The sequence below is a fragment of the Clytia hemisphaerica genome, unplaced genomic scaffold (assembly GCF_902728285.1).
Source record: "Clytia hemisphaerica strain Z4C2 unplaced genomic scaffold, Clytia hemisphaerica genome assembly, whole genome shotgun sequence".
NCBI classification, from domain to species: Eukaryota; Metazoa; Cnidaria; class Hydrozoa; order Leptothecata; family Clytiidae; genus Clytia; species Clytia hemisphaerica.
This window is the reverse complement of record NW_027103497.1, coordinates 418,556-443,536: the sequence shown is the minus strand read 5'-3', so window position 1 is coordinate 443,536 and position 24,981 is coordinate 418,556. Positions and strand designations below refer to the sequence as shown.

Below are 24,981 nucleotides of genomic sequence, written 5' to 3'. Positions count from 1 at the left end.
TTTCCTATACAGTCAGGCAAATGAACGGGGTGAGCATTTGCATGGGGTATTCGTCACCCAGTGTAAATGAGATAGGACGTCTCAGGCTAAAAGCGTGAAAATGAATAAAAATGAACTTCAAACTGAAAACGGGAAAAAAGGAAGAAAACTGGGAACTTTATTTTTTCGTTAAAAGTTTCTTCAATCTTCGAAGACAAAATTGACCCATGGAGATAAAAATTTCATCTATGCAGTTCTTTGAAATGAAGCAAAATATTTCCAACCCGGTTCAATTGCGTGGGGTATTCAGTGCTGTTACATCACTTTTGTTTTCAACCCCTTGCATTTGCCACCAATCACAAGTGAAAAATACCCCGTTCATTTGCCAGGATGTGCCTGACTGATATATGGTAGTCCTGATAAAGATTTCAGGAAAGTGCCAAAAAATCGAAATTTCTTCTTTTTTCTCGATTTAAAGACGGCCCGTAGATTATCGAAAAGGCTACCACGTGACAAACTAAAGTACTATCTTTCCCGCGTTTTATAAAAAAAAACGCGAGTCTATAACTAATCCAGCTCAATAGCGATAGCCATTTGAAAAATGGTGGTCAAGGTCGACAGTGGTGGTGCCACGAATTCCTTTTCGAATTCCACGAATTATCTTTTTATTGAAGGTAGGTAATGGGATGGGGTTTTTTTCTTTGTTTTCTCAGATAAATTCTGAGTATTTAAAAAAAAAGAATGAACAAGTTTGGAGTTTCTAAAGGATAAGTTATGATGGATGGAATGTTCTAATTTTGATTTTCGACTTGTTCCACGCAAAAAATCCCGATGAGTGTGCACCCTACCAGCGTCCGAGATTCAGAAAGGGCCTTAAAAATGGTTTTGTAGGGCACCCCTTATTAGATCAGGCCAAATTTTTTATATTATGCTCCTAATAGGGTGTAGAATTGACCAAAAAAAATTTGCCCTTTGAATCTCCTGCAGTTTTCAAGTTTCGTTTCTCTCTGTTTCACCTATGTACTTTTCACCACAAATACAATTTTCTTCATAGATGAAACAGGCTGGGTATGGGTCTGGATCTTTCAATTTGAATAAAGTTTTTACTTTCTTTGGTTTGCCATTTGATCCTGAGCTTTAAATCTGGATTCAGTTAAAGAGTGAAACCTTTTCAAAAATGTGTGCATTACTTTTTCATTTTGGGCACTTCTAAGTAACATGTTGTTTTAGTTTCTTTGAACAGGAAGTCTGGAATGATAATCTCTTTATTAATTTTGTCATGAAACGATTTGATAACACTATTGACAAAGTTTAATGGGTATCCTGCTTTTGTATATTTATCTCTGATAATTTGAACCTCGTTATTAAAGTGTGAAGAAATTCTGTAGACGCAATGGAGCGCACTGTTGATTGCATTTCGTCTATAGCGTTTTGGTGTTTCAGATGACCAATGGGATTTATCAATATTATCAATTGCAATTGAAGTTAACGGTCAACTTCTTCTTCTTTGATCTTAACTATTTTGTTTTGTTCCATTTTTATAAAAGGTTGACCTCAATCACACAATAAACTGGACTGATTGCGATTCAAGCACAATCAAATATTACCCAGGAATCAGACATTTGTTTGCTATTCTTGATTGCATTCGGCATAGCAATTATTTGCAATTTTCCTTTGAAATTATTGAATTTACACCTTATTCAATGCTCCATAAAAAACAAAAACATGAGAAAATAGAATAAAACCCATTATACTAATACTACCACTAGTTAAGGATGAAGCAAAAAAAGAGGCCACTTTGTGCCATGACTATGATTTTTATGGATTTTTGAACTTTTTTTACAGAAATGGACTGTTTAAGTCAAGAATTAACTTTCTCAGCTTGAATCAGAGTGAAAGATTTTTTTTTCATTGCCAATCTGTAGTTTGAAGAAAGAAGTTACTGACAGGTTTCTGGAAAAAGTTTTTGCTCATAATAGAAGGTTTAATTGACTGATCATTGCCTTTGTTATCCTTTTACAATCCCAACAAGGCACATTGGTTTAGATATTTTCATAATTAATTTTTCTCAATAATTTTGAAATAGATCTGCTTTTATCTATTTTTAATTTCAGGATTATGAAAAAGATAATAAAAGGTTTAGTAGCATTAGAAGTTGTTGCTGTTCTGGGCACTTATCACGTGTGGCACTCAATGAACACAGACCAAAGTAAGAATTTCTTTTTTGCTAGAAACTCTTACCTTGATTTTAAAAATGGTTTTTCCAATTTCTATTGATATAAAAAAGTGAGTGGATCAGAAATCTTCGATTGGAAAAGAGATTTTCTATCATTATACTTTAAAACTTTGGAACAGAATCACCAAAATTTATCGGATGTGTATTGGCATTTATTATATTTAATAAATTTTGATCTTATAAAAATAAAATGTTTTTACAATTTTTGTTGAAATCATTCAGGAGGAACAACCAATTTGATTATTTTATTATATGATGCTTTTTTCAGATTACAGAAAGTGGATGCATACAAATTATCCCTCTGTTTTAAAAGGTGAAGAAAAAAAGAAAATAATACTTTTTCATTTTATTGTGAAACTTGTCTTAATTTGAAAAAGGTTCATCAACTAAAAGCATTGATAATGGTATTCTTTTGAAGTCTTTTGGGTTAAAAAAGGCAATAAATGAGATGAAGTTTTTCTTGATCTTATTTTTAGTATATTGTTCGTGAATATTCAATACTGTCTTCAGTTATTTTATTATATAAATACATATATTTTAGGATTTTACAGAAGTGCTGACTTGATTGGTTTCCCAGGTGTAGAAGAGAAGGACCAAGAGGCTTGGCAGAAAAAGTGAAGAAGAATGGATGAAGAAAAAGAAACTGATCATGATATGCAGGGGGTGGTGGAAGAAAATGGGGAAGAGAAACCTGACAATGAAATTATTAAAACAGAAACAACGAGTGAAAAAATGGATTCAAAGGTCGAAGAATCTTCTGTAATTGAGATCGAGAAGGAAGAAGAACAGAAATTGAACAACAAAAAAGACAAACACGTTTTTGCAGTTCCAGGACTACCTGCTTTGAATGCCATTAAGAAACCTGAAGATGATGATAAACAAGTGAAAGATAGTGATGCAGATGATGAAATAAGAACTGAAGTCATTGTTGAAAAACCGAAGCAACCATCAACAGCGTCATCTGCCAAAAAATGCCCTTTGGAAGAACCACCTTGGGGTGGTGTAGTATCTCAAGACTTAAAGCCGCCCTATTCAATGACTATTTTGAAAGTTGGCACTGTTAAAGATACTGTTGATTTGACTAAAAAATCACGTTTTGTTTTTGGTAGAAATGATGATTGTGATGTGAGGGTAGAGCACCCGTCTTGTTCAAGATATCATGCAGTTCTACAGTACTGTGTTGTTGAAAAAGATTTACGAAAGAAAGGATTTTATTTATATGATATGGGTAGTACTCATGGAACTTATTTGAATAAAGTGAAAATCAAACCGCAATCTTATAATCGTGTACGAGTTGGATATCAGTTGAAGTTTGGTGGTAGTACCAGATTGTACATTGTGGAGGTATTATATAAACACTTTCTAGAGTTTATGAGTAATTAGAAAAATACAGAGATTGCATCTATCTTTCAGTTAAGAAATCCCTCGATTTTAATTTGCTTTTTAATCTATTTTTGCTATGATTTTTCATAATTCAGGAAGGGCTGTGTCTACTCTAAGGCATTAAAAATGATCTGGATAAAATAACACTTGTGTTAACAGTAATATATCTGTTGATACTGTATAATGAATCCAGAATTCAAGAATTCCTAGCCTTCTTACTAGATTATCAATTATAGGAAGCTCGTTTTGACATTTTGATAGCTTTTTTAAAGGTATACATAGTTCTTTAACAAAAATACGAAATAATGCTTTTCTGTTGAATTTCATTTCACCAGGGCCCAGAGGAAGATCAAGAGGAGGAAACAGACATTGACAAAATGCGTGAAAAGAAACGTTTATATGAGCAACATAAAATGGAAGAGAAACAGAAAAGAAAATCCAAAGAACAACCTCTCACTTCAACAAATACTGGTTCTAGACAAACGATTGATGGCGGTAAAGGAAGCGATGGTAGTTCGTGCGATGACGGCGCTTCTTGGGGATTTGGTAACTAATTATTCATAATTTTTGAATTTTAGTAAAGTTATTTCTTGAAATTGATTGAAATAATTTGACTTTCAAGGTCATTGGGATAATTGTTGAACTGAAAATGTTCAGAATGATGGAACCCTTTAAAAACGCTAACACTTCAAAATGGTGTAGGTCTGAAATACAGAGGGTCTAAAACTTTAAGTTTATAAAATAATACCACCCAACTAGGTCACCTATTATACGGGAGAAGACATAACTTGGACCCCCCTATATGGACCCCAATATGGACCACTTTATGGACCCCCTCAAAAATGGCGGGAAAGCATTTTGGTTGATTAAAGAAGCTTTATATTTGACCATCTGATCATTATTTTGTAAAAATAAGTCATTTTGTCAACATAAGGACAATAGAATAATTGATGAGAATTGTATCTCTAAAACTGCGCTTCCCAGTGTTTGCCTCTTGACAATATTTATCTATTTATATCAAAGGCATCTCATTCGGTACAATTAAAATATTTGGTGTAAATAAAGCTTGCAGGTATCCCACTTAAGTGCCCTGTAAATTTTTTGTTGAAAAGTGTCACTTTGTCAGGAAAATGACAGTTAACGTCTTTCTCGTGGAAGAAACACGTCCTTTCAAAACTTGAAGTTATGTAATACTCTGTTCATACGAAAATAAAAATAAAAATAATAATAAAAGTACTATTTTCATATCTCTAAAACTGCTTTATATGTCATTCTCCATTCTGTAAAATTCATTTATTATGATTCGTGCTAGTTTTGCCTCTTCTTCTGTCTTTAAAACGTCAAACTGCATCAAAGTCTTGCTTCTACATCGTTGGGGACACTTAAAGGCTGGGTAGGACTGGGCCTGAACAACAAGATCTAACTGACTTTGAATGGTTTTAGAGCTAAATTGCGCTACATGATAGTACAGAACTAGTTTGAAACTGTATGGTATTGGCACCTGCTGGCATGAATCCCATCTATAACCTCTATTAATACCTAGACCTCTATTTGATTCTAAAAAAGAGATATTTGAATCTTTTCTGAGGCATACAATAACGTTTGTTATAATTTTGTTTCTTACTGCCTTTTATCATTTTGATTAATATTCTTACCTGTTCATACTAGATTTATTTTCATAGTTATTCATATATACTGATTCATAGAAATATTACTTGATTATTTCAAAAAGAAATCCATTGAAAATTACTTAGAAAGTCGACCAACATCAATTAAAATAACTTAATGAATGTCAAAATGCCCCAGTAGACTGTTTTAGGGGGTGGTATACAAAGATTGTGATTGAAAAACAGTTAATCCATGGGTGGATTAAGTGTCAGGATGGGTATTTACATAACTTAAGTGTCATTTTTGTCAATATTTGGGATTGATGATTTGTCATTGAAATCTTCTGAATAGCATATTTTGGATACATAATTTACATTGCATATATTATTTTCATGTTATAAATTATATGATACGAGCGCGTTACAATTTTTCTGGTCTGTTATTTGTATGACCTGTGCCCTGTGTCTAAGACACGTGTGACCTTATGTTCTAAAACATAATTTCAAAGTTATTTTTGATAATGAAATGATTTTATTTCAAGAAATACAAATAAATAGCCGGTCTATGAAATTAAACATGTGGTAACCATGATACAATTCGACCGCGCGGTGTCGTGATGCAATTTGCAATTTTTGAGGGGGTCCATATTGGGGTCCATAATGGGGTCCATAATGGGGTCCATAATGGGGTCCATAATGGGGTCCATATTGGGGTCCATATTGGGGGGTCCAAGTTATGTCTTCTCCCCTATTATACTGTATAATGTCACCAAAATGGGGTTGAGGAATGAATTTGTTTTTAAAATCTTTAATGTCTGATTAAACTATTTACAGTTTATATGACGAAATCACATGTGTTCTAGTTAAAATCGAAACTATTGGTACTTGTTATGAGTTATTTCGCTTCACATTACATTGTTGCATTACATTGTTCGATACCCACCGTGTCTCTACGATTCACTTGGCAAGTGAATATACCTTCGCCTGGGTCAACCCATGCCATGTGAGGGGAATTGGGTACCATTACTGATACACACTTACATACACACTCTTGTGGGTAGTATCAATGAATTAAAACTATACCTATCTACATTGCATTGTAGGCGAGGATGCACAAGAAGAAGGCATTAATTTGAAAGACCTGTTCGAACGAAAGCAAGATTTCGAAGTCAAGGATCCTAAGAAAACACTCAATGGATTTTTCGAAAGAGAAGGTAGCATTATTTCCAATTTGTCAATAGTCGATAATTGATTCTCAATAAAGAAGAAAAGCAAGTTTGATAAAGCTCATCCAGCCAATATATTATAAGCAAAAGATGAAATTGCAGCTCTGTACTTTGCATGACATATAACATATACATGACATATACATCATTCAGACAATCAATCTGTTTCTCAGACTTACTTTCTTCATTTTACCAAACCTCCTTGGTTTAGCCATGCGAACTGAAATTAATCCATGACCAATCTTTATATCTGATTTATTCTTTCTGTTTATATTGTTTTACTACAGGGATTGAGTTCGAATACGACATGTCAGAAAGAGGCTCAGGAAAAAGTACAGTCCACGTGGCCAAAGTCAGGTAAATTACTTCTCTTTTTCGTTTTCACGCAGGGCTAAAGTATTAGGCTACAAATTAAACTTCTTAAAGCTCGATATTTAACGTGGACAGCCCAGTAATCTAGGACTTTTAGGCTGTCTTTCGATTGTTTTCACCGGGTCTACGTCCAGCCAGCTCGGCTATCTATGAACTGAACAGAACATTGGATGGAGCGGGGATTCGAACCACGAATCCTTAAATTGCCTTTGATTGCCTTGTATTACAGTTTTGTGATGGTACCTATATTCTTCACAAATTTGTCGTACCTAAACGTGGATCACAAGTTTTTTATTTTCAATTTCGCCTTAAACATGCTGTAGACTTAAAGCTCCTGTCAATTTTTTTCAACAGGTTGCCTTTCGATACGGACGATGGAGAAGAAGTCATTGCAGAGGGAACCTCGTCCAACAAAAAAGATGCCGTGTTGAAGTGTGCTACCGAAGCGTGTCGTCTCATACAAACATACGACATGATGACCAATCGAACGCGCGAAGACCAACGTGTGCTAAAACAACGCGCGCTCGAAGCGAACGATTTTTACGATTCCGATGAAGACAGTTTTCTCGATCGAACGGGAAATATCGAGAAGAAACGAATACAGCGTAAGAAACGAGCTGGTAAACAAGTAAAGGATATCGTGGAAACGCACGATACTTTGGTGAGATAATTTTCTTGACTGAGTCATCCGTCTAACACAGTGAGATGGGTGTTGTATAATAATACGGTAATGTTAAGGGATAATACCAGTTTGTATAAACAAACAGACTATAATTTGTCCCTCCCATTATTTTTTACTTATTTTCTTGTCTGAATTGTCGTCTAACATGCTAAACTAATAATGATTTACTTGATGTGCTTGCTATACAGCAGTAAAGAGTTTTACCAAAAGCATAACGGATATGAAAAAAATATTTTGTATAATTAGTTTTAGTTGAGGAGCCCTTGCCACGCTCAACTGTTTGAATTGAAAACTTGAAATCGTGAATTTCCGGTTTCATCTCTACTAGCTCACCTCGAGCAAGGATTTGGCATTTTTGCGAAAGCTTTGAGCATTGCTGGGGGATAATTGCCAGTTTACAGGCAGAAATCTCTGAAAAATGGCATTCTTGGGTTAAGTTGCCAAATTCCATGATGGTGATATTCTTAGCATATTCTTAATTTTTTGGCCATTTTCATCATGAATATTTTTATAAAGTATATTCTTATAAGAAAAGCGTGAAATATTTGCGCTGTTTTCTTAATGTTTTTGAAATGTTAATGTTGGCATGATTTGGTTATAGAAATTCAAACTAGAGGAAAAGAAGAAAGAACTACGATCTGTTGAAAAGAGATTGGGTTTATCCAGAGCAGGTAAGGAAACGTATGCTCAAAATAGCCTTGGCTCGTTAGGAATTTAAATGGAAATATCATTCCAAAAGAGCACTTTCTTTAATGCCTAGAAAAACATATCAGTCGGCAATCTCTTTGGTTTGTAAGCAACTGCTATTCTAATACCCGTTTTTAGAACACACCCAATAACATTACAAATCCATTTTGTTGTCGATTCTAAATGAGGCAATTCTATTGGTTCAATTCTATTGGTTCTTAGCAATCATTGTGTTTGTCAAGATTTGATTGATCGATTTACGACGTTTTTGACCAATCTCAGAAAATTTTAATCTAGTGGACCAACTTTAATAAACGATCTATCAAAGTTTATGTTTACCTTTCCTCGTAACTATAGAAATAGTTATAATAAAGAGTTGTCACAGTATCTGTTTCAAACTCAGAGTTTCATGGTGCTCAGGCACCAACCTTCAGTGAAAAAAAATGAATCCTAGAAATAGTTATAGATTCTTTGGGAATTCGAAGATCTCGAAAATTTTCTCTTTTTAAAGAGGGTAACTTATATCTGGCACACCCTGTATTGTAATCTCATGATTTACTTTCTCTCATTTCTTTCAGCGAAGAATGAGGGAGAGGAAGGTGGTGATTCACTCGATTCTTTCATGTCTTCCATGTCCCATCGATTGGATAAAACGACCGAAATGAAACTCAAACGGCAAAGTGCTGAATTTAAAAAAGTAAGTCTAGCCTTTTCTAGACCTTCACGGCTTTAATTCTTTGGTCTAACTGTACTAACCCGTGCCCTTGTATGAGTTTTAAATTCAAATTCCTTGGCTGTCTATTTACAATCAAACGACTTTTGCTGTCATGAAACTAGACTGGAGTCGTTTATAATGCGTGTAATACAGTAATATAGGCGTTATATGATAGTACGAATATTGTTACGGGATTCAGTTTGTATAGACTAAAAATTGTTCCCTCCATTACTTTTTGCTTTATTTCTACCATGTCTGAATTAGTCGTCTAGCTTCCTAGACTATCATGAAACTAATTTTGATTAATTACTTTATTGTTGGAAACAATTTATAAAAAAAAAACCTTTTGATGGTATTTCTTTTGTTCAATAGGAAATTCAACGACTTGAGAAGATGGTGGAGATAACGAAACCTGCCTTACCTTCCATCGATATGTAAGTAATAAACCTGAGGTATTATCACGTTATGTCGATAAGACTTTCAATTCGACTATCGAAGAAAATGGCTGCTGGTGGTCAAATAGGTCAAGGGTATACCGGCACCAAAATATTATTGGATTTTGACGACAAAAGTGACGGCTATCTGTGATAAAAAGTAATAACAGAACAATCAAAACACCTCTACTTCTATTTAATTAACTCACCCCATCTTTTAGGACACAATCAATTCCAGTGGAATCAAAAAAAGAAATGGCTCAGAAGCAAGGTAAGGATACCGCAAAATCTAAATTCGAAAATATCAATGTGTGTTGTAAATTTCTCGATCGGAAACTTCACCTGCTTTAGAAAAATTTAACACTCCCCAAACCCGTCTCACAGCTCCGGTGGAACTTTTTTCCTCAATGGGGATAAAAATTCCTATTGAAATCCAAATGGGGATAGAAATTCTGTTGTCCCGAGGATAAAAAATCCAGTGGGGATGGTTTTAGAGTGCAATTTTTAAGCATGGAATTTCAGATGAGAACGAAACCAAAGTCAGTTTCCCAGTGGGGCTGAAATTACAGGGTTTTTCCCCACCAGGGACAAATTTTTGCCAAATTTTCCAGCGGGTCTGTGACATAGGCTTGTTCCCACCTTCTTACCTTTTCTTTTGAGTTATTCTATTCAAAAAAAACTTGCAATAAAATGTCTATTTTGTTCAGCTCGCCAACCACCTCAAACCCAGTCACAAGCTTCAAAAGGGACTACGAAATCCACAAATCATGAAATCAAAATGGCGACTATGTCAACTGCACAAATCTTAAAATCGCAACCTAAACCATCTACTAAATCAAAATCTGATTCTCCTGAAGAACACAAAGAAAATGGAAATTCAACGGCTCTAGTGAGAGATAATCCATCGAAGGTGAATATGCAGGTTTCATTTGTTTGCAATCTTGGGAAAAAGTCAACTCTTTGGACCTACCTCGGAGGTCCTATAAATTAACCCATGTCCGTCCGTTAATCCGTTCGTTCGTCTGTTACCAGCTTTTTTGTGGATCGGCTTATTAGTATTTTTTGCACAATGATGCAAAATTCCAGAAATTCCGAAAATATGCCGGAAAAACTGTTTTTTTTGGCATTTTCTCGAGATTTCATCATTAGTTTTTTCCGTTATTTTACATAAAGATGCGTAAATTAGCAATACCTAAAATTTGGCGAGTCGGATTTTGGACGAAAATTTATTTCCGGTCGAAAAAGACGGAAATATGCCGGAAATCGCCGTTTTTCAAACAAAAACATTATTTATAAAAATACCCATAATTAAACATGGTTCAATTTTTAACGAAACTGATTTTGGTAGCCGGAACTTTCTAAAACTCGCTGGAAGAGCCGAAGATCACTAGGAAACAGTTCGCTCGTCCGTTCTTTTTTCACGATCTTTCCCATTACTGCTTTAAACTACAGTGGACTTTTCATAACTCAAACCTCCTCAACTCGATTTTCTCCATAAACTCGAACGGTTTTCCCGGTCTCTTGAGGAGATTCTTAGGCTATTCTGCCTCTCTATAACTCAAATTTCTGTAACTCGAACGATTTTTGATTATACCCTTCGCGTTCCAACACCTCAACTATATTACACTTCCCTACTTGCTCTAACTTTAATCATCAGCTTGTTTAGTAGGTAGTTACTCGCCATTGATAATTAGTTGAGCATCGACCGAAGGATCACTTCTTTATTTTATAATCAACTAGAGTAACAATGCTAAAGCAGTCTTAAAATGGGGATAAATTTATCCATTTATGAAAAAATCGAGTCCTGTTTTGACAATTTTCACCTGTGCTTTACCAGTGCAATCATTTTCAAAACGAATAATTGCAATTTAAATAAAGACTCATTTTATGGCTTTTCATGTATTTCATGTATTTTTACGAATAAATGTTCGTCCGTTTTCGTAAATATAGACCGAAGAAGAAGCTCCACCAGCAAAAAAGAAGAAAGTGTACAGCGCTCCCAAGAAGCCTGATTATAAACCGGAAAAAGAATTTGTGGATTGGACACCACCCTCTGGTATGATATTTCCTCTTTCATTTTTTAAGAAATTTGCACAGCTGTGAAGGATTACTTTTCGTAATTTAATGTGAGATATTGAAGCTATGAGGCTCAAAAATTATTGAAATATAAGAAAATATCAAGAAAATGAGCTCTGAGGCTCTGACTTATCGACTATAATCTCACTTATTTTGAGGTAAAAAGCCTCAAACTCCCCAGTTTCTAGGGGTCTTGTAACGGCCCTTGAAGATGCCAGGAAAATAAATTTGGGAAGATAAATGAAAAAATACAAGTATTTTCAGCTGTTGTTGGTAATTTATTCCTTTTACAAAATGAAGATGTTCTTATTACTATTTGACAAAGTGATTTTTTAGATTTTATGATATATTGTTTGTAAAATGCGCTGATATTTTTTACTGTCGGCCTTTCTCGAGATGGGTTTCTTAGAATGCAAGCTTGTACGTCCTGTTTTGATCTGTCATGGCGAATCTCAAAAATATCTTGAATTTATGGTGTAAACCTGTTTAGTAGCTTAGTTTTTAAAGAATTTTCTACACTTAACATATCATTGGCACCTTGCTGGCCCGTGCAAGGGTAAACGAGATAAAAATGCAATAAAGATTTTTGGCCCGAAAAAAAAACTAAAGTAATGAGGTATTTGTTTGACCAATGATTTAGGTACAGAAACGTTTAAAGCATTGTATTTTATCTCGAGAAAGGTCCCAGTGTCACCTGATGTTATTTAGCAACACCATGTTATTATAATCGCGTGCGGTGATGGAGCAAAGTAAAAGGCTTGCTCGTTCAGATTTATTGAAGCGATTTATGATAGTATTGTCATTCTTGGATCATAATTCTGTGATATTTGATGTTCGAGATGTGGTGATATTTTAGTTGAAGAACCAAGCGAAGCTTCTTTTTGAAATTCGGAGTCGGACGAAAATGCAGTATTTGGAGACTTGTCGCCATGTAACGCCACTGATGACTCATTGTATGCATCTTGAGCCATAAAGAAAACATCAGATAAATCGAATACATCGTCATTACGGGTAACTCCGTCTTTTGAGACGCCAGGAACAACGTTTCGAACTCAGATGGTGCTCTGTTGAATCCTCCATCTGATTCGTGGGCAAGGGAGAAACCTTCAAATATTTCATCTTCCTGATCAGGAACTTCTTCAACATCCTGGAGATCTTGTTGAACGACTGGCAGTTCAATCAACTCGTTTTCTAGAGGAGGCCTTTCCTCGCCTTGAAAGTTAGCAACAAAGTTTGCAAACTCTTGCGGTGTCATACCATAAAGTGCATGGAACGATGACGAATAATTGTAATAAAAAGTCAATGCTTCGTCGTTATCTGGATCACATAGACGTCTCTCGTAAGATGGTGTCTGTTCAGTGACGTACATTTCTTCATAAGACGCTTCTGGGTGTTCGTTAGTCATGACAAATTCATAATCATCGTTGGGCTGTTCATAACTAAAAAGTCGAAGTATTGATTTCAATTGTTTAGTTCGTATCATGAAGTGAATATTGAAATCGCGTCTGAAAAGTCAAAATAAAGGCCGACAATAAAAAATATCAGCACCTTTTACTGACAATATATCATGAAATCTAAAAATCACTTGTCAAAAAGTAATAAGAATAACTTCATTTCGTTAAAGGAATATATTACCATAGATAGCTGAAAATTATCTGCGTATATTTTTCATTTGCTTTTCTTAATCCCGAGCTTTTCTTCTGAAGCACAACTCAACTAAGACTCAAGAAATTTGAGTCTCGAACTTAAGGAAAATCAGGGACAATCAGTTGAGAACCCAAAGGTCATAATGATAGGAATATTCAATGACTACATACCTACGACTGATGTAAAAAAAATTTATTTTACAAATATCGTCAAAAAGATGCTTGATAAATTCAAAATTTTAATATTTCTAGGACATAACTGTTTGTTCAACAAAGGGTGGGGGGCCTGAGAACAAAATTGTAAATCCTTTGATGCACTCGGTTGGGGGGGGGGCGGTTCTTAGCGGAGTACTAACTTTCCTCTTTTTATAAATTTGGACTTTTGTTTCAGGGCAAACGGGAGACGGACGAACTGCGTTGAACGATAAATTAGGTTATTAAAGAAATTTTAATTGTGTTTTTGTAAATTTATAGAAGGAATATTTATACATTCAATTTTTTTAATTCGCGATAAAAGAGAGAAATATCGAACTTGAAAAACTTAAGTCATTATTAAAATCTCAATTTACCCGAATCCCTTTTCAAAAGATTTCTAGAAAATGAAATTTTTTGAAACGGGCTCTTCCAGAAGAAAATTGTACATGGGGGTGGAGGATATAACAATTTTTAGTGATTTACCCCCCGGACAGGGTGACTTTTGGCCCCCCGGACAATAAGTTTTACCCCCCGGACAAGCATCTGCTGACCCCCTGGACACACCAAATTACCCCCAGGCAGAGCAAATTTACACCCCGGACAAGGCAAATTTTGATGATTTTTTGCTACCCCCGGACAATATATCCTCCACCCCCCCCCGCCATGTAAAAAATTTGAAGTTTTGAAGTTTATAGAAGAAACTCTACTCGCCTTTTTTTGCATCTCGTTTTCATTATGTTGCTACCATGTTAAATAATCTTGGGTTATGACTTTTGTTTACCCGATAATTACATGTACGATTTTATAATAACTTTATAATTAACTTGACTTTTTCATTTGTCGACTCCTAAGGGACTTGAAACTAATTGAGTAACTGACTCATGTCAAGAAGTGAAATCACGGAAAAATGTTCAATATTGCAGTTTTCAAGAAAGATATATGAGAGACTGATGAGAACGTTTGTGTTGGATTATTTAATCTTTTTGACTTGTAATATTTTAGCAAGATAGATGTTTCGAATAAATTTATGGAAGCTTCTTATGGTGTTGAGTCATGGTAAGAGTGTTTCATTTTATTTACATCATTTAAAAATTTGGATGGATGAGTGATCTTTCCTCAAAAGTGTCGTTTTCATCTTCATTAATCGCAGCTTTCTTTAAAAAAACTTATGATGGGATCTTTTGAAATTAATTTTTTTTGTGGTGACACGATCACTAGGGTGACAGTAATAACTCAAGTGACTTAGGGCAAGTCTCAGAAACCTAACAGTTTACCCTAAGTTTTCGCTACCAATAGCAGTCAGATTCAGAGATCCACTTAGGGCTCTAAAGTACCTCTTAAGGCTTCAGGACCCGGTGGTTTCGTAATTAAATATTAACCTAAAAATTAATTATTAAAGAAATTATAATCATGACGTCATAATTTGATCGAATTTGGTGACGTCATGAATTGTATAATCGCTATCAGTTAGTCACACTAGGAAATCTAGCTTTCAGAAAAAACAACATCAGTCATCTACAGGATACATTTCAACAACAAGGATGAGAGTTACCTGAATCAAGTTCGCAAGACAATATTAATTAAAACTTGAAAGTTGGAAACAAAATAAAACGTGCAGCAGCCAAAATCAACCAACCAAAATTTGTCATTCAATTCCCGAGACAGCTCTTCGATTTTTAAGGCCTTGTTTATACGCTAAAGTAAAAACAATTACGCACATGTAAATGGGTCATTCTTTGAGGTCCGGCAAAATTTCCGGGAGATAGCCTATCCGGCAGTGCGCGGATCTAGGTGGGTTCCGCCTCCCCCGTAGATCTTTTTCTTGTGAAGTTGATCTTCAAATTAGTTTTCAAGGTTGGCTTGGCTCAAATTTTTTCATCTATGGCTCAAATTTTAGGCAATTTCTAAAAGTTTTTGAAAATGCTAATTTCATTAAAAAGCGCCGGGTTATATTTTCATGAATCCCTTTAGAAGTTTTGCGGTGCATTTTTTTGCTTGAGAGTCAAGTAAACGATATAGCGCTTTCGCAGCATTAATCTTTGATACGCATTTTGGCGGGACGCTAGTGTGGCTAACTGGCTATAATATTAAAAATACATGTCCAATCTTTCCCAAATTTGAACCAAAGCTGCATCTAACTGAAATGTAACTTTTTGAGAAAAAAAATTTTGATGCATCTTTGGTCCAAATTTGAGAAAGATTCGACATGTACTTATAGAGTTAGAGCTAATTTACGATTTATGACGTCATAATTTGATGACGTGATAATTCACACTTTCTTCAACCGGGTCCTGAAACCTTAAGGTATAGGTCATCTAAAAATCCATAAGTGAATCCCTGAGAATGGGTGCTATTGGTCGCGGATTCGGGATTTGTGATTTTTTTTAATCTAGACACGCCCTAACTCACCCGAGAAGAGCCTATATGTCTAATTAACTACTGATGCAGGGCTTTTGTTATGACCTGATACCGTCGTTTTGTTTGAGATTTTCATATCTGCACTCAGGTTCCTTTGCCACTTTCTAGCGGAAAAAACCAGGACTTCCGATGTAGTTGAAAATTAGGCTTCAGAAAGTTAGGCATTTCCGTGAGCAAACACAATCAAAATGATTGTGCGCAATCTCCTAAAGGGCTACCGTACCGTACTTACCCATAACAATCTAAAAGTTCCTTCAAAATTCAAAGGAGCACTGATTGGTTCATTTAAATTAATTTCATCAAAATTTTGAGCTTTTACAATCAGATCGATTTGAAAATCCAAAAGTCGCCTCAACAACCAAAATCACCTAAATTCAGGTGGTGCTGTGGTATAGCCACTTTTTTGTGATTTGGGCCATTTTGATTGTTAAAGGAACTTTTGAATTGTTAAAGGTAAACATGCTATCGTTTTAAAGCTGCTTTTTCTCATTTGTTTCAGTTCATTTCGTCACAGTGTATGGAGAACTTTATTGTAAGTATAAAATCTGATTCCTCACTTTTTCTTTATTTACCTTGAAGACGGGTAACTTGCATCAGTGGAGGCTAACATGCATAGCCCTCAAATGAATGACCTGTCTGGTCCTTAAAATACAAAGTTAAATCAAAACAAAAATGGTAGAGTAGAGCTGCGAGCGAAGCTGCGTAGTTCATTTGTTTTGAAATTTTGCTTTGATTGGTCAGTCATTTGAGGGCTATGCATGCTAGCCTCCACTGATGCAAGTTAGCCGATCTCACGGTATTCATTTAGCGTTCTTTTGAGTAAGACTCGACTAAGATGTCGTTGTATTTTCCGGAGGATTTTTCCGCTGACTTTGCCAGAATACTATCAAAGAAGACTGAAGATATGCAAGTACTTCACTAAAAACCGAGATTTTCATCCTGTTAATTGCGTTAAAAACGCGGGTGACTAGTATAGGTTAGCTGAAGATTGGAAATGGTTTTTCTAGAGGTATGGAAAATATCTCGCGTTGAGTCAAAACTGTAACTTTCCAAACTTTTTAGCTACCTGGGATTTTGGTCTTTTTCCGCTAAGGAATAACGGTGAAATCTTAGTCCAGAGAGTGTATTACAAATTGAATTTGATGAAGTCGAATTAATTCTTGTCTGTATACAGACCCGATATCTATGGTCAATTTCAAAATTCATTGTTGTATAGGGTCTGTTATCATTGTTTTTTCTCATTTGAGATTTACAAACCGACCGCTGCGACGGTGTGTTGGTGGGAGAGGGGAGACGACGAGAGAAGTGTTGCTATTTATAAATCATACTTCATCGTAATTTTTTTATTAAACAGACAATGCGCATAGAGTGTACTACGAAGCGATAAACGTTGAGATACACTAAAGGTACTCTTCAGTTATGGTTTTCTCTTTTTCTAGATGACCAAATGGCATTCGATTGTTCATCAAACAATATGACATTGCATATTCCCAAGAACCAAACATCAAATATCGAATCAACCATCCTGGTCACACTACGTGATACAAGGTGTGTGGCCAGTGTCAATCAAACACACTTCACGCTTACGACACAATTAGATGAGTGTGGCACGATAATTGGTCATGATAATGAAACAATCTTTTACGAAAACATAGCAGTAATACGACCTCGTAAAATATCGAATTCGGTTATAATTAGATTAGATGATATTGAGAAAACTGTTGAATTGAAGTGTTTGTTTCAGAGAACAGTGACCGTCAAATCTTCTGTTTTGGTTTTAGAAGGTAAAAAGATTTTTATGAAGGATGAACATCGGTGATTTGTCTCGGGCCATGTTCGCACGTGACGGTTCCGTTTCGATCCGAAACGAAATAAAGTCATTCTATTGGCTAAAAGTGACGTAAAACTTGAATTTAACCAATATAATGGCTTATTCATTTCGTTTCGGATCGTGTTCAAAAAAGAATGACATAATTCAACTTTTTAAGTGATGATTTTAAAAAGCCTATAAAATGTGATATTTTGTGGCTACAGTTAAAAAAATTAATTCCCAGGTCCCAAAATGACAAAAAAAATTTTTGCATTTGAAACGAAATTTCTAGTGATCTTCAGTGGCTAGTAATTAGCCTTTAAAGTGTGTGAAAGATTGTGGCTAATTTTTTGAGTGGCTAATTCTACCAACTAATTTCAAAAAGGTGTAGCAACTTCAATTTAAAAGATCAGTCACCCAAATTTTGCAAAGGTTATATTGAATAATAAAGTTTTGAGATTATGTGAAAAAATGAGGGCTATTGATCCTTGAAAGTGAAATAATGTGGTTAATAGACTTAAAATGCACCCAGAGACAAAAGTATTGAATAAAAAAGTATAATCGTGGAATTTGAAATTTTTTTGCTTCAGATGATACTTATTGAATGGTTTTGTTTTCATTTTCTAAGGATACAGCATCAGAAATGTGAATTTAAGTGGCTAAATACTCCTTGCAATTGTGATGTTTGACTTGAGGAAAAACGTTTCAACAGGCATTTTACGTACTGACTTTATTCACCATGTAAAAAAGCTGTAATTTTTAAATTTTGGGATATTGTGCTAAATATGTGGCTAATTCCATAGAAACACTTTTTATAATACTTCCTGTATGTTTGTTGTTAAAATGTGTGGTTATTTGCATACTTAGTAACTAGTAGTTTTTCTTCATTTTAAGCCTAATTTATAGATTTTCCCTGTCATTTATTGCCACAATTAATCACATATCAAATTTAAAGAAAGGCAGGCAAGGTATCAAAAGAAAGCCAATGAATTTTTCGAAAGTTTCAACAAGGTTATTTTTTTCACTCATGATGTGAAAAAATGTGGGTAGCCTTTTTAACAATCCGGAAATTTTAGCAAGTCTTTTTAGCCACGTAGAATCACAGGGCAACTATTAGTTGATACTTTTGAATTCAGAAAGTGAAAATTTGATCATCAAGCTATAGTCTCTACAATTCAGGTCTTTGGAATTCTTTTGTGAATGGGTGTGGCTACCATTTAAAATAAGGACCTTTTTTCAAAAAAGTGTGAATATTAGCCGCATGATTCACAAATTAGTAAGTAAATACTTCAAATATGTTCTATTTTTACTAATTTTCAAGGGCACCAGATCATCATTATTCTCATCACTACTATTTATTTGCTATATTGTTTTTTAATTACTTAAAAAATATCAATACAGCGAGTTCGAGCCACAATTTTTCACATTTATCACTTGAAATTCTTTCACATAAGTATATCTTAGAAAAATTCAATCTGTGATCTTCAACTTTGAACCAGTTCCAAATGTGGATATTCAATATGTGCTTAATTGAGGCTATTTCAAAAAATGATAGAAAAAGGGTAATATTAGCCTCAAAACTACACATTTTGATAAAAAAGAAATTCCAGTGAATTCCTAGAGTCCTAATCCACAATCCTGTATTTTCCCCTCTCTCATGAAACATTTGCTAAGAAGTTACAAGACATTATCTAAAATCAACAAAAATTGCATTTCTCCAATGTGTCATTCTTTTTTGAACAGAATCTTCGGAGCGAAACGGAACCGTAGCGTGTGAACGTGGTCTCGATGATCTTAAACACAAGGACCTCCCTTAGTCATACAAACCGTATTAGAGAAAGAGCCATAGAATCAATCATATGGCTGAGAATTTTAAACCTCGAGAAAGTATACTGACCTCTGACATTCACGAAGAGAACACGAAAATTGTGAGGTATCAATTATAACCATTGCTGGGATTTTAAGATAATGGCTTTATCTTTATGATATGATTGTATATAGTAATAGACTACTAAAATTAGTCTGTCTAGATCAATCCTTTTTTTCATTCTATCGTTAAACATTACCGCTATATTTACTTTGATTTAGGTGACGGTTATTCCCAATGGAGCAATTTCTCATCATGTTCGAAAAATTGTGGACTAGGTGTACGGAACCGAACAAGAACTTGTCTTTTCGATGTGCCTGAACGATGTTCAAACACAATCACAGAAAATATTGACTGTTTGATCAAAGAATGTCCTAAAAGTAAGATTTTTTAGCCTTAAATTAAAATTAAAATTTTTATGATCTGTAATTATTCAATTTTTGGACCTACCTCAGGTCTTTTAATTCAACATTTGTTCATTTGTCTGTTCGTTTGTCTATTACCAGTTTTTCTGATATTTTGCATCATGATGCCAAATGACAGTACCCAAAAGAGCCTGATTTTCGAGAAAAAAAAGCCGGAAAGCCATTTTTTTGGCATTTCCTCGACATTTCATCATTAGTTTTTTCCAATTTTTTGCACAAAGATTTTTTGTTTTGATGATTAAATTTTATATATATAACATGTCCCGCTTTTTTCCTGGCACAATATATCTACTTAAGAACTAAATACTCCAACACCATGATGCAGGGTCAATGTACTTTTAAATGATTATTTTATCCTTTCTATTTTCTCAGCTTGTAAAGAAGTCAAATGTGACGCCAAAAAGTTCCAGAAATGTTACGAAAATTACAATGTAACAGAAAACGCTCGCTGCGATTGTTTACCTGCTTACGTCAGCATAAATGGTTCATGCGTCACGGCACCTCGGATTGTTGAAGTGGTAGCCTTCAAACTGAACCTCACTTATAAGTCTGAGTACAATGACACGAATAATCCGAAAACGAAAGAACTGACTGGTTCACTTGAACGAGACTTACATAAAACATTAGGGTTAAGCAGTGATGAATATGTTAAGATTCTAGCATTATCGAGAGGTTCCGTTTTTGTTGATTTTATTGTGTTATTGAAAAATGACTCGGTGGAGAATAAAACGAGTGTTTATGAGAAGTTAAATTCGGAAGTGAAAACAAATCGAACTGGATCGCTGGTGGATTATTTTCCTGTAGCTGAACAAATTGTTGTTGTCGTTGGTAAGTGCTTTTTTATTGACGTGGTCAAAATAATCGGTTTTTGTGTGGCATATTTAAAATCATGCTAATGTTACTTTCCAGAACTCAATCCTTGAAATCAAAAGAAAATACCAAATTTTCTGTAAACTTGTAAATATATAAAAGTCAATCTATTTCAACAATAACCAGGAAATATTTATTTTCTGTAAATTTCCCATTTTGGGAATGTATAATGTTAATATTTAATTGTTCTCCAAACCTTTTACAGGATCTGATCTGTGTGCCCTGGATTCTGATTCTTGTGATCGCGTCTCTTCAACATGCGTACCGACCCCTGGTCAAGGTTTGAATTTTCGTTGTCAGTGTAAAGTGGGCTATATACAAATTGATGACGTCACTTGTGAATTGATAACGACGACAACAACTACTACTACTACTACGACCACAACACCTACAACGTCAAAAGCGACGTCCTCCACCACAACAACGACGACAGAACCTGATTTAAACGGAACTACAACCACTACAACGACGACGACGACAACAAAATTGACGTCCTCCACAACAACAACGACAGAGACTCTCGACCCGAACGAAAGAACTAGTACTACAACGACGTCACCTCTCTCAACGACAACAACAGCTTCCACCTCAACTAAAATCACGGGAACAACTTCTACGACATTAGCACCACCAAAGACAACCACATCGACAGGCGGAAGAACAACAGCATCAGGTAGGTTCACAGGGGGTACCAGGTTTGCAAGGTGACGAGTCGAAAAAAATCCAAGATCGACCTTTAGAGAGAGGAGAAATTGGCGTTTTTGGGACTCTTAGAGAGACTTTTCTTAAAATTTCCGCGCATTTTCACTCGATTTTTGTCCAAATTTGGGAAAAATCAGAACCCTTTGAGAGAGGAAATTTTAAATTTCGTGACTTTTGGACCCTTAAAGAGACTCAATTTTCTTTTTAATGTTTTTTGTACCCCTTTGAGAGACTTTCGAGGGTGTGAAAAAGGGACCCTTATGGCTCGCACATACCCGGCACCCATTTTGCCTAAGTACCACCCCACCCCCCGTTCATAATCAATTATAATTATAACATAAGAATTAAGAAAGGATCCTGCTACTCCCAATTTTATGTTGATGGTTGCCTTTATAAATGCTTATCAATTTTGTCGAAATTCAATCCAATAAATTCAAAAGTCCATTCTCATCTAGCTAAAGGACTGGACACGAACATTGGCAGATTTAAGACAGTCAGAGCAAGTACGTCGGAAACATGCGAAGGAGTGCAACGTTCGTTAAAAGACAATGAAATTACAATTACAAATCTCTTCCTCTGATAAGTTCGACATAGTCTAAAACTGCCTATGAAGAGTTTGGAAATCGTCCAAACCGACCCCGAGAACAAAGTCTAAAAAAGGTTACGATTTCAATCAAACAGAAAAGTTCTTCTTTTATTAATTATCATTCTTGTTTTTTTTTCAGACAAGTTGACGATCGTATTGGTATCAGTAGCAGTGGCATTATTCGTTTTCTTTTGTTGTATTTTTCTCATCATTTTCTTTCGTAAACGAAGAAGTGCTCAGTACTACGCCAACGATGAGTCGTAAGTTATTATCACGTAACTCAGTAGCGTAGACCAGGGGGGGTGAAAAATTTGCGACTTTTATGACACAGTAATTATCTTTTTATACTATGAATAGATTATTTCTGTGTCATAAAAAGCTGCTCTCCTAAACAATTTTGCGCCCCTCCCCTTGTCTACGCTACTGTAACTTATATCTCGATAGTCTAAGACCATGTTCACACGTTACTGTTCCGTTTCGCTACAGTATGATTTTCGTTACGGATTGAGTATGTTTATATTGAGTTCGGAACGTTTCAGAACAAGAAAACGGAGCAGTTCCGTTCCGATGAAAAAAGTGGAGCGAAATCGTTTCGATCTGTTTTGCCTTCTTGTAACGTCTTCCTTTTTGACGTTTCGAATTTTGCTGTTCACACTTGTTTCGGAACCGTTTCGGAACGGAGCGGAACGGTAACGTGGTCCGAAAGTTATTCCTGAAGGCGGAGATGGAATGATACTTTTAAGCATGCAGTTTAAACCCCGAGGGACCAGAATTTCGAAAATTGAATACATCCTTTCTCAAGCAAGAAAAAGTGTAAGGCTTTTACGAAACTTTTAGTATGACCAATTAAAAAGCTTTCCTTTTTTTCGGAATTTGGTGATGGACTTTTATTTTCAATCTGTGGATTCATTCTCAATGGTTTTTCAAGTGTATTTCACGAGAGATGGAATTCTATTGCACCTTATGAATAGCGAGAAAACTCTTTTCGCTACCACGAGGCATCGAAGATTTGTGAATACTGTATCATTTTAAAACTCAATCTTTTGAAATAATCAATTAATTTTCATCATTTTCGTTTTCTAGTGGAGATACGGCCAATCAAGCATATGATACAGATTCTGTACTCAACGAATCGAATTTTAATCAGATTGCATTCACGGAAGGAAAGCGCATGCGTGCGCACAGTCTCCACCAACCACAAGGAGTGGAGGCGACTAAATATCGAGACGTCCCTTCACCGTCGTATCATGATATGGCCATGTCTTCTTCCTATCATTTCAACTAATGATTATATTTATAAAAACTTTTTTAAAACATTTTTATTTTTAACTAATTTTTCATTAAAATTTATAAAACTATATTCCAATCATAATTGATATTTTTAACGTGACTTCGATGAAATACCATCAATCAATCGTAACGAGCATCATTACGCAGTTCTTTCAGTTGGAAAAGTTTTCCAGTAAGGCCAACGATACAGCCGATATCTATATTTGGAGTTGTAAATTTCAATGTTCGCTCCTTTCTTAGTTAATATCTTGACTCCTATGCTAGTTTTGTGGCTAGTGTTGTTGGCTCTGTCCAGTAAATTTCAAAATCGACTCCAGTAAGGTGATTTCTTCTGTCCAAGGTCTTCGCTCCAGATCTAAGGATTATTCAAACTTTTCAAATTACTCTCTTCTTTCTGTTTTTTGAGCCTCTCATATCTGCATTTTAACAATTCCATAGCAAATTCGTACAATTCTAAATCTAACTCGAAATGACGACGTCTTGTTAGAATGAGCTTATCAGTGAATGAGGCACCTCCACTCGATGATAATGCTGGTTGAATAATTTTGGAGCTTTTGCCTCGATATCCCAACAATTCCATGCTTTCCTCCATCATTTCAACAATTCCAAACCAATTATAACGATATTGTAAATTATATTTTGCAATTCTTAGAATTTCAGTTTTATTATCAATCTTTGGCATAGTCCTGCATAAAAGACTTTGTCCGGCAACAACACGAGTCATGTGATTATCACCGGCGTATAACAAATCTTTGTGAATGAAATCTAAAGACTTTCCACCACCGTACTTGATAGCACTTTTCAGTCGTCTGACTGGATGCCGTAACATGGTATACCTTCGAATGCATTTGACACCTTTAGGCATGGGGACCTCAGTAATACCATAATCAACATGGCTACCTACATAATTACACGTTTTCGGGAAAATATTCTTAAAATCTTTCTCAAATCCAGCACGATTTCGTCTACGAAAGCAATAAATAGCGTTAGTCAATTCACTACGTGGTTTCTTTCGATTTTCCACATTACAACTTTCGAGACCAAAGACTTCGGTAACTGCGTTGTCAACAAAGTTTGAAGAACATTTAGGTGTAACAGTTCCAAAGCTGATAGTATTACTATTGTTGCAATATGATTCGTCAAGAAGCTGTGGATCGTTCTGGCAAATGCCTATAATGTTGTTTGATTTGTTGGTATCGTTGAATTGGACATACTCATATCTCGTGTTCTCGGTACCGTAAAATTGTTTCCATCCAATGCGATATCTGTACCAATACATTACAAGTAAGATGCTAATAATAATGAATAAATACATGACAAGATTCCGAAAATTCCTCATTTTCTTCGCGCTTGTGGTAATGCTACTCAAGTCTACATTATATGGTTGCCGCTGCCCTAACTAGATTATATTCAAATACAGGAACTGCCGAGAGAGTTTCTTGTTACTTTTTGACCAGTTTTACATATTCTTCTTGTAGCCGATCCTTATCATATAATCTGTGTAAAATCTAAGCGTCGTGTATTGAGCTCATCAAAAATTGAATATTGAAATCAAAAAATGAAGAATGAATAAAATTATTCTAGTTTTGATATATTGGAATTCAATATCTCAATACAACTTTGTACGCGACTGATGGTGAATGATGATGCTTCTTAAAAAATGCATGAATTTTTAATGTCAAAATTTTTGAAGTGTAGATTGATAAAACATCTTTAACATTTAAGCAGCTTACATTTGATTATATGATAAGCTTTTTTTTTTAGTTCGGCTAAAT

General features: G+C 35.1%; 2 protein-coding genes across 2 annotated transcripts; both read left to right on the top strand.

The window, feature by feature from the left end:
* Nucleotides 1–2,091: 2,091 nt before the first annotated feature.
* On the top strand, nucleotides 2,092–13,588 carry LOC136798746 (kanadaptin-like). The gene is made up of 14 exons (XM_067055413.1): nucleotides 2,092–2,188; nucleotides 2,484–2,528; nucleotides 2,757–3,559; nucleotides 3,934–4,144; nucleotides 6,309–6,419; nucleotides 6,719–6,788; nucleotides 7,158–7,464; nucleotides 8,087–8,156; nucleotides 8,751–8,869; nucleotides 9,260–9,321; nucleotides 9,543–9,592; nucleotides 10,029–10,231; nucleotides 11,272–11,377; nucleotides 13,435–13,588. Exons 3-14 carry the CDS (start codon nucleotides 2,840–2,842, stop codon nucleotides 13,482–13,484), a joined length of 2,079 nt encoding a protein of 692 aa, XP_066911514.1. The 5' UTR covers nucleotides 2,092–2,188; nucleotides 2,484–2,528; nucleotides 2,757–2,839; the 3' UTR covers nucleotides 13,485–13,588.
* Nucleotides 13,589–14,162: 574 nt separating this feature from the next.
* On the top strand, nucleotides 14,163–23,336 carry LOC136798745 (uncharacterized). The gene is made up of 8 exons (XM_067055412.1): nucleotides 14,163–14,294; nucleotides 16,156–16,188; nucleotides 17,096–17,440; nucleotides 19,555–19,713; nucleotides 20,131–20,586; nucleotides 20,834–21,301; nucleotides 22,056–22,176; nucleotides 23,000–23,336. Exons 1-8 carry the CDS (start codon nucleotides 14,249–14,251, stop codon nucleotides 23,199–23,201), a joined length of 1,830 nt encoding a protein of 609 aa, XP_066911513.1. The 5' UTR covers nucleotides 14,163–14,248; the 3' UTR covers nucleotides 23,202–23,336.
* The last annotated feature ends 1,645 nt before the right edge of the window (nucleotides 23,337–24,981 follow it).